Raw genomic sequence first — 10,529 nt, 5'->3', positions numbered from 1 at the left:
AGGCCATTTTTGTTCCATTGACATGAGCAGGGCTCAGTGGGCACTATTAAAGCAAAATCATTTATATGATCGCCTACTATTTTTATCTTAATGATTGTGAGGTGTCTACTTGTTACACCTTTCCTCCTCTTTTATATTTCTGGATTAAATAATAATAGCTAACTTTTTTTGGGTACTTGTCATGGGCACTGTTCCAGTTTATTTGCATATATTAACTCATTTAATCTTTAAAACAGCCTTTGAAGATGGGCCTGTTAGTATCCTCTATTTTATAAATGAGGAAGTGAAACTCCTGTCAGCTGCCATTTCTGCCATCCATAGGGTAGGTAGGATCTCTCTGTACCCCTTCTAGAATTTAAGAACACAGCCACTGGGGGCTAATTAATTGGTTAATTCATTTTCTTACAGTGTGCAAAACAGGGAGAACCCAAGTGGGGAGTGGTGAAGAGTATTGCAGTGCTAAACAAAAGTGCCATTCTGTTTTCAAAGGTGACTTCCAGTGAAGACTGCTCTTTAGCATGAACGTGGAGGGAAAAATAACAGTGTCGGTACCCACAGTCCTACTCTTCCTTCTACATCTGACTATTATTTTTTTCCTTTCCGTAGGTTTAGGCTTCTAATCCCAATGGTTACTTTTCTTACCTATTTCTGTAGCATGTTTTCATGCTGAAAGAGAAGTTGACATGCTGGTGTCATCATATTAAGGCCTAAACAGAACAGCATTATTGGTATTACTATTTTTCCTCTTACAAACAGGATTCCACTTAATCTCTTTTATGGGATGGCACAGTTAAAGTGCCTTCTTCATCAGAGTCTGTTTTAAACAAGCAGGCCTTTTATTTTATGACACTTATATTGAGACACATTGAGTTATATCTGTCTTTTCATTTGCACCAACACGTTTATTTGAGGCCTCATATTTCCTAGGTAACGTGACTAAGGTAGATTTATCGGTGCTAATTTGCATACAGAACAACACTGGCAAAACTAAAATATAACAGACACATACTAACTTTTGACTTGCCACAGCCCACCAAGCATCTGCCTTCGTTGCCATGCCTGTAATGAGAGGGAAATATATTTTCCTCTGAGTTTACAGCTGATTCCTTGTTTGTATTCCACTGTCGTCACTGCTGTTGAGAGCTCGAAATGAGGTTTAAGAGCCTCTTCATATCTAACAGCAGGAGTTTATATTAAAGGTGGTAGTTCTGTATAACAGAAAATGCGGCTTTTGCTCACCCCACCTCGATTTCATACCACATTTGAAGAACCCTGCTACGTTTAAGTAAGGGGCAAGCCGTTTGTTTTGCAGACAAGTTAATAGAGACTCAAGGCTACACCATTGTGTTAAAGCCTGGCTTTTATTTCTTTTTATCAATGTTACTTTTAAGTAGATAGATATTTACGGCACAAATAAATGAATTTATTTAAAAATTCATTATTAAAAATTTTTTTTAAATTATAGATTAGGTTGAAATTTCTTGGTCTGCCCTTCCCAAGTTTACTGGCAATAGCTTGGTGAACATCATCTGGATCTTTTCCTATACATTTACTTATGCATGTATCTGTCCTTAGAAAATACACATTATTGCTTCATGTGTGAACATGTGTGTCTAGTATATGTTCTTCTGCTGTATATTGTTCTGCAACTTGCTGGTTTCTTTTAGTCTTGTGCCTTGTAGAATAATCAATGCTACCATGTTCAGACTTAATAGGATAGATTAGTCAATGCTGTTATCATGAGTTATTCCTAAGATCTCAGTGGTTAACAGGTCAAACGTTTATTTCTCAGTCATGCATATGTGGGTCAGGTGACATCTCCCATGTTGTAACCCTTACAATCCAGCCTAATCTCACCTGTGAGTCCACCATCTCCACATGTGGCTTCCAGGTCCTTGTAGCCAACAAATAGGGCTCTGGAGGGTTGCACATGGTCTCTTAAAAGTTTTGGCATACTAGCTACAAGAGAACTGAGAAATGTAGGGGTACACATAGTTACTTGGTGATACTGTGTTGCCATAGATAATGTTAAATAGTTCACACAGTCAGAATATATTATAGTTTGTTTTACCAGTCTCCTATTTGATGGGCATTTGGATCATTTCCAATCATATCCTTTTGTTATGTACAATTCTCCAGAGAAGATCCTTGCATGTATCTCTGGTACATGTTTTGCTAGGATAGATACCCAGGAAGTAGACTTCCCAGGTCAGAGAATGAGGGTGCTTTAGTTTTCATAAACACAGTCCAATTGTTTTGGAAGGTGGTTGCACCAGTGTTCTGTTGTAAGGATAGTATCTGAGAAAGTGCATTTCACCAGACCTTCAACAACAATAGTATCAGATCTCGTGTGTGTGTGTGTGTGTTTGTGTTCAGTGACATCTTCATTCCTTTGGCAAAATGGCTTCTTCTGTTTTGTTTGGATTTCTGTTTTCTTGATTACTAGTAAGTCCTGGGCTCTTTCTAATACTGCTTTATGCTGCCTTCCCAAGTGTGCAGTACTAGTGTGCAAAGTCCGGCTGAAGAAGGATGGAGCAAGTCCAGAGCCAGTGGGTAGACGATTTTCCCTTTCGGGGTGCCCAGCTCAGGGACATTTCTTTTGATATTCTCTATTGATTCCCCCACCTCCCCACCCCAGGTGCTTTTTCTGTTGTCTCTACACCTCTAATTTTAAAACCATGGGGCGAAGGATGATTTCTTGGGCGTGTCACTTTTTTTTTTTTTTTCTGTGTAGCTGTCTAGTTTTGTGCTTGGAGTTTTTATGTCAGTTTTTACCCCTTAGCCACTATCTTGTTATCTCCTGGTTCCCTTTGTCCCCTGCCTCATTTTTCATTCTTTTTCTGAAGCTTCTGCCCCCCTGTTCCCATAGGCCCTTCAATCTTTATATGCTGCTTTTCTTTTAAGTTGCATTTTTCCCCTTCCCCTGCAAGCTTAGAAATGCTTGCTCTATCAAAGAAACGCAGGAAGGAAGGGAATGATGGCAAGGATATTGTACGAGTCCAAAGGGAACAAAACCTAGGTGCCCACCTACCCTAGCTAGTTTAAGAATGTGATGCTGTTCCTAAGATGGTCACTTTGCCAAAATCCATGTGAAGGAAGGAAAAAAGCTGGGAATTAGTCCAGCTTTCATCAGGCCTCTGGCTTACTATATGATCCCTAGGCAAGACACTTTCCCTCATTAGGCCTCCAGGTTCCTGACTGTAAACTGAGGCGATTGGACCCCTGTGGTCCCTTTATATCTTGAAACCCCAGTATTTGAAAGATGTGAGTAACTGGGAAACTTCTCTAGTATAGGGTCCCAAAGACCTTTTTAAAAGTGGATCATTGCCATTCCCCTTCACCTTCAGCCTGTGAAGCACTGTGTCAGTAAGGGCCTATTGGGAAGACAGGGATTCTGTGAGATCATTTAATAGAATTTAACAAAGGGTAGGAAAGATTGTAAGGCACACAGGCTGGGGAGGCAACACAGAGATGGATGGACAACAGCAGGAAGCTTCCGTGAGCCATAGGAGAGGAAGGAAGTGGTGTTGGCAGAGTCTAGGGCCAGCTGTTGGAAGCAGAAGTCACAGCAGGGCGATAGTGGGAGCTGGAATGTGGAAGAAAGGGCTGTCTGGAGAGACCTAGAGCTTCAGAGGAGATGCTGTTACACCCACAAAGAGGACAACAAAGCCTGGTGTCTTCCCCCTACTGTTCAGTCTCTGAACAGAGTCTCAAATTTAGGCAGAAGAGCCTGTGGCATGGTCCTGAGGGCAGGCTGGCAAATGACTGGCAGAAACAATCGAAAGGCACTGGGGCAGATGATCTTTATACTCCATTCCATTCCTTGCATTCTAGAATTCATGGATTATCTGAGAGATTTTTCATGTCTCCTGCAGCAAAGATGTTATTTTTAGGGTCACAACAGGTAGTTCTTCCTAGGAGTTGAAATAAACTTCTACCATTCTAGCATCTTAGGACAACATGTATTCACGTCTCCACCTCCCTCCCTCCCAAAGCCTGGAGTAGTTACGTTTTACCTTTCATGAGCTCTGTCAGCATTTCCTGAAAGTCCTATTCCTGGTAGACTTTTAACTAAAGGGACACTATTTTACTTGTCTCTTATCTCAGTCTGTATCACCACAGAGCCTCTGGGACCAGAATACAAACACAGGGAACCAACAGTGTTACCCAACTGATTCAGAAGTTTTACTGTTTCAGAGTAACTTGTGATCTTGGGCAAGTTCAGCCCGTTTCCTGATTTGTAACATGGCTTTATTGGTCAGTAAAGCCAACCGGGCAAAAAGGTTGTGCAATAGTAACAAATAACCCCCAGAATTTCAGTGGCTAAGAATCCACAAAGATGTATTTTTTACTACACATTTATGTAAAGTCACTTGGTGTATGTCCATCCTTACACTAGTCCCTGGCTGATAGATAAGCTGCCATCTTGAATGTTGCCATTCCCCATATCTAGAGAGGGCAAACTTCGATGGGGTGGGAGGGATGGCAGTTAAACGTTGGCCTGAACGTGTCACACAACGTATGTACTCACAACTTACTGACTGGAACTAGTTAATTGATATGATACTGTGATATAATTAAAAAAATACATATTTGGTCTTTACCCCTGGTTCCTGGCACACAGTTCCTAAGACCCTTGGGATATCTGAAGTGATGAGTGTCCTTTGTACCCTAATGAGATGATTAGTGGTTGGAGTCCACTAGGTAGCTTCAGGATTGTGACTGGTTACTAGAAAGCCCAAGGCATAATTAGAGGGTTGAGACTTTCGCTCCCATCCTCCCAGTCTCTGGGGAAGAGAGAGGGACTAAAAGTTGAGTTAATCGCCAATGGCTAATGAGGTAACAATCATGCCTATGTAATAAAACCATAAAACCTTAAGAGGATAAGGTTTGGAGAGTGTCCAGATTGCCAAATATATGGCGGTATCTGCAAGGTGGTACCCCCAGAGAGGGCATGGAAGCTCCATGGACATACCTTGTTATGTACACCTCTTCCGTCTGGCTGTTCACCAGTGTCTTTTGTCATATCCTTTATAAATAACTGGTAGATGTCAGCAGTGGTTTTTGTGAGCTCTGTTAGCCATCCTATAAAATTAATTAAACCCGAGGAGGGGGTCTTGGGAACTCCCAATTGATAGCTGGTTGGTCAGAAACACAGGTAAAATAACCTGGGGTTTGTGCCTGGCATCTCAAGTGGGTATAGTCCTGTGGGAGTGAGCCTCTAACCTGGGGGATCTGATGCTAACTCTAGGTAGTAGATACGGCATCACCTAACTTCAGCTGAAGTAAGGAAGTGCCTAGAAGGAAGAAGACCGGGGATATTTCTTGATTTGCACTAATGACAGCTACAGAGAGAAATAATAATTCTTGACATTTCCTGATTGTTTTAACCATGAAACATGAATATTTAATATAATGCCTAGCTCATAAGTGCTCAATTAATAGTAGATGGAACTATTATTGTTATTATTATTCAGCAGTTTATATTACATTTCCAGCATACTTTCTACCTTCCATTTGCATAGCAGATTTCTTCTCACCCTTTTTTACGACTGAAAATGCAGAAGTAAACATAAATTATTCTTCTGTAGATGTATCACATTTTTTTTTTTTTTTTTTTTTTTTGAGACTGAGTCTCACTCTGGCACCCAGGCTGGAGTGCAGTGGCACAATCAGCCTTCCAGGCTGAAGTTGTCCTCCAGCCTCAGCCACCCAATTAGCTGGAACTATGGGCATGCACCACCACACCCAGCTAATGTTTTCACTTTCTGTAGAGGCAGGGTCTCACTATGTTTCCCAGGCTGGTCTTGAACTACTGGGCTCAAGCAAGCCTCCTGCCTTAGCCTCTCAAGATGTTGGGATTACAGGTGTGAACCACTGCACCTGCCCACACCCAGCTACGAATTCTTAGTAAGTGGAGTTGTCTTGAAGTTTTAGAGCCAGTCACGGCCCTAGTCTTCCAAGTTTTGGATTGACAAAAATAGGTGATTATTCTGTAAAAGAATTCCTTTGTGGAGTGATAGCCGGGTGTCATCAGTGGATTTGGAAATGTGCTCACTGTCCTGGTTTTCAATTTAAGAGCAACAGACTTTAAGCTGGCTTTCATTTGAGTCAGTGTGGAAACAGTCAATATATGTTATATGTCTGTGAAGCTGGCCTCTGGATCAATTGCAATTAGTTTCCAGCAGATTGCATTAACATATCTAAAATTAATACGGCTAGTGTTCTGATGAAAAGGAATTGACCACAGCCACACTGTGGCTGTTTTTAGTCTCCCTCAAATGCTCTTTTCAAACTCTATTTTTTCTTCTTTGTTAATGGCTTTAAATTGGTACGTCAACGTAGACATAATCTATTGACTGTTCCTATTTGCCTTTTAAGAGTGGTCCTAGATAATAGCACACAGCTAATGTTTAATGTTTTCTTTCACTAAGGGGCTTTTTCACTAAATGCCTTAAACTTCTATTTTTCTTTGTATGTGATATAACACGCTTTTAAGACTATAAAGCCTTTGAGTATGTTCATTTACAGAATTTTGTGTTTTTCAAATTACTAATGTTTCATCAAGACTTAAAAAGTAAGATTAAGAAATAATGTGTAGTTAAAAAATAATATACAGTAAATGATGTGAGCATTGCTTGTCTGACAATTTATTTTTATCCCAGTATTATTTATTTCTAAAGAAGAAGTATAGGCAACTTCAATATTTAAAGCAAAACCAAACCATCATTACCAGCAGCTACAAGGACAGAACAGAGAGCTATCTTTAGGCTTGATCATGTTGAAATTTGAATTTTTTACCAGTGTGTATACATTATATTATGTTTATTTCAGGTCTTAAGGACTAACTTGTACTTTTTTTATTTTTAGAGGTGGCCAGTTTCTGGGAATGAAAAATTGTCTGTATCAGGAGACAAAAGGCAAGGTTGATTCATTTGGTCATCTAAGTGGCATTTTTTGGGTGTCTTTCATATGTCAAGCACTGTCACCTTCTTCATAGAGACACAGAGAAGTTTAAGGCACACTTTCTACCCTTTAGTGGAACACAGTCTAGTTGTGGGGGTCTAGAGCTTTGAGTCACCTATTTCAAAAGAGCTCCATGAATACATCATAGCTTGGGGATGCCAGAAGAAAATGAAATTTTAAGGACACGATAGATGTCCTGAAAGGTAATGGCTCCATGTGATGAAGCCCTGTGGGCCTCACTTTTATGGTCTGTGTGACACTGACTTGGACATCCACCAAAGCCATGGACAGAAGCCAGTAGGGATTGTATCAGATGATGTCCACGTACTATCAGTCTTGTGATCCAGTTGTATGATTGATTCTTTTGATTTGTGCATTAACTATATTGTCATCCTTCCTCTTGTGAGTAGTGTTTCCTTTGCATATGACTCATAGATGGAAAGGAGTTTACATTAAGTGTATTCATTTTTCCTGTTTTTTTTTTCCTTCTTTTAAAAATGGGGCTTACAGATTTGCTAGGGAATACTGTTGATATTATTGGATTAAATGTAAGGAATTTATTTGTTCATGTTATTGTGTCCTTTGATTATGTCCTTTTAATGCAGATAAACACGTAGTGCATATTGGAAAACCATTTCTACTTGAAACTTAAGCAAATTTCCTTTAATACACAAGTTGCAATTTAGGAACTAGTTTAATTAATAGTGAATCTTTCAGGTTATTGCACTCAACCTTGGTGCATGAAAGAGATAATCTCATTAAACACACAATGGCCCTACCTAGACTCTGTTAAAAACTATGGTAAAGAAATGAATTAGTCTGTGGCCCAGTGACTTCAGAGTGTTTAAACAAATTTCCTGAAAAACCTTACAATGATTAACAATCTATATACAGTTATTAAAATAATGCTATGCTCTTTATTTATTTGGGGTGAGAGGTGGGGAGCCATATCCACGTAACACAGTCCTTAACAGTTTTTAAAATAACTTATTTTGAAATACTTGTAGACTCACAGGAAGTTGCAAAAATAGTATAGCAGCCCCATGTACTCTTCATCCAGCTTCCCCTAATGCTGACACCTCATGTAGTTATGATATAATATCGAAAGCAGGAAGTTGATATTTGCGTATTATTGTTAACTAGACCACAGACCTCACTTAGCTTTCAGCATTTTTAAAAAACCTGTATTCATTTGTGTGTATGTAGTTGTCCTTAACAGTTTTTGTTAAAAAATAATTAGGCATGAATTTAAGTGGATTTTTTTTTCTTTTGCTTCTCTCAACTCTGGGTTGCAGATTGCCAGTCGACAGTACCTCCAAGACTGGCCATGTAGGTTGACTTTTATTTTATTTGCTATTAATGAATATTCTTACCTGTCTCCTTCAATTTCTGTAGGCAGTTCAATTAACCTCCAGAAGATGGCTGAACCTGCAGGAATACCAGAGCAAGAAACTGATGTCTGACAACGGAGTGAGAGTTCAAAGATTCTTTGTAGCAGACACTGCGAATGAAGCTCTAGAAGCTGCTAAGAGACTAAGTAAGCTGATTGATAATGGGTGAAGTACACTTGCCCAAATCGGTGAATTCACAGGTAGCGGTTTCCCACTAGTTAATTTTTTGTTGTTGTGGATTAAGCTGACAGGGACAGATACAGGGGAGAGCTTAGAATTGCAAAAGCAAAAAAGTCCAAATTGCCTCCTGTACATGTGTGTAAGTGTGCAGGAATCACGTGGTCACTGCAGCATGAAGGGAGGGGTCTGCTTTCAGAGCTTTGTCCCTGTAAGTCTTCAGTCCTGCTGACCTGGGAGGACATGTGGAATCACAGGACAACCTTCAGTGTGATGGCCTGGGTGTAGGAGAATAGAGCCTTTCTTCCCTGGCACACCTAGAGGTTTCCTCTAGACCGGGCCCTGCCTGACCCATGCTGCATGAGATTCACAGGCACCTCTGTGTCCTCAGTTCCACCAGGATCACTCACTGGAGGCACTTGGCCTAAGTGTCAAAAACCTTAGAACAGGCTCTATGGGGTGGCTCATGCCTATAATCTCAGTACTTTGAGAGGCTGAGGAGGGAGGATCACTTGAGTACAGGAGTTTGAGAGCAGCCTGGGCAACATAGCAGAACCCGTTTCTACAAAAACTAAAAAAATTAGCCTAGTATGGTGGTATATGCCTGTAGTCCTAGCTACTCTAGAGGCTTTGGCAGGAGGATCACTTGAGCCCAGGAGTTTGAGATTGCAGTGGGCTATGATCACTCTAATATACTCTAGCCTGGGCGCCAGAGTGAGACCTTGTCTCTCTTAAAAAAAAAAAAAAAATTAGAGCAACAAACAACTTCCCTTTCTTTTTAGTGTCCCTTAGGGAGGGTGTGTCCTCAGAAATTCTTACAGTATGAGCATTAGGGTGTTTTCATCCCAGCTCTTTTTGAATTGAAGAATCATGCAACAGTGGAGCGTGGTTCAATAATGTGTGCAGGGAGTGGATGGAAGCCTTCAACAATATTTGATAACACAAAAAGGAAGTTGTGATCCCTGTTAACTAATAAAGGAAATGATAACTGCAATTTAAAAAAGCAAAAAAACATCAATTTAGGAAAACTTTATTCTTTTACGTGAGATAGCAGCACATGGGATATTGCTTCATGGTAATTTTTCAGAGATTTTAGTCACTCTTTCACCCACTTCTGTCAGCTGTGGGTTAGTGGCTGGGAGAAACATGGCTGAAGGGCGAGAAGCCTTTGCAGGGTGAGTCAGTTGTCGACATCCTTCTTTAAGTCCCTTAGAACATGGGGAGAGCGCCCTCTGAGTGACTGGAGGAGACTAAAGACAAGGGCATGACTTTAAAGTCAAGCTAACTTTGCTTCAGTGTTTTGCCCTCCCTTTTACCAGCTTTGTAATTCTGCAGAAGTGCCTTCTCCGTCCTTGCCTCAGTTTCTTTAGGTCAAAGCTAATAGTACTTATTTCACAATGCTATTGCGAGTCTTTAGGAGTGTATTAGTCTATCTCATGCTACTAATAAAGACATATCTGAGAATGGGTAATTTATAAAGGAAAGAGCTTTAGCGGACTCACAGTTCCACATGGCTGGGGAGACCTCACAATCATAGCGGAAGACAAAGGAAGAGCAAAGGGATGTCTTACATGGTGGCAGACGAGAACTTGTACAGGGGAACTCCCATTTATAAAACCATTAGATCTCGTGAGACTTACTCACTACCATTAGAACAGTATGGGGAAAACTTCCCTGATGATTCAGTTATCTCCCCCGGCCCCACCCTTGACATGTGGAGATTATTACAGTTCAAGGTGAGATTTGGGTGGGGACAGCCAAACCGTATCAAAGGGAGATTGTTGTGTGGTAGAACATCTAGCCCATTTTCCTGCTTACAGATCCAGATATTAGGGATCAGGTCCTGCTGTCTGCCTTTCAGTAAGCATCCCCGCCTGTGGCATACAGACTTTGTAGGTATCAGTCTGGATTGCCACTGTCTAATAGGAGTATAATGTGAGCCACATAAGTATTTTAAAGTTTTCTGACAGCCACATTTAAGAAATGAAATAAAGG

The 10,529-nt window shown here is 40.5% G+C and overlaps 1 protein-coding gene across 3 annotated transcripts in view; it reads left to right on the top strand.

Annotated features, from left to right (window-relative positions):
* Positions 1-10,529, top strand: part of SUCLG2 (succinate-CoA ligase GDP-forming subunit beta) — a 374,531-nt gene that overhangs the window by 46,726 nt on the left and 317,276 nt on the right. For all 3 annotated transcript variants that reach the window (XM_058437145.1, XM_032149461.2, XM_058437146.1), the window contains exon 2: positions 8,362-8,503. In XM_058437145.1, the coding sequence (XP_058293128.1) occupies positions 8,362-8,503 (142 nt within the window). The remainder of the gene's footprint in view (positions 1-8,361; positions 8,504-10,529) is intronic.

The sequence above is a fragment of the Hylobates moloch genome, unplaced genomic scaffold, assembly GCF_009828535.3.
Source record: "Hylobates moloch isolate HMO894 unplaced genomic scaffold, HMol_V3 SCAFFOLD_4, whole genome shotgun sequence".
In the NCBI taxonomy this organism is placed as follows: Eukaryota; Metazoa; Chordata; class Mammalia; order Primates; family Hylobatidae; genus Hylobates; species Hylobates moloch.
The sequence above is the reverse complement of the archived record's forward strand: the minus strand, read 5'-3'. Positions and strand labels throughout refer to the sequence as shown.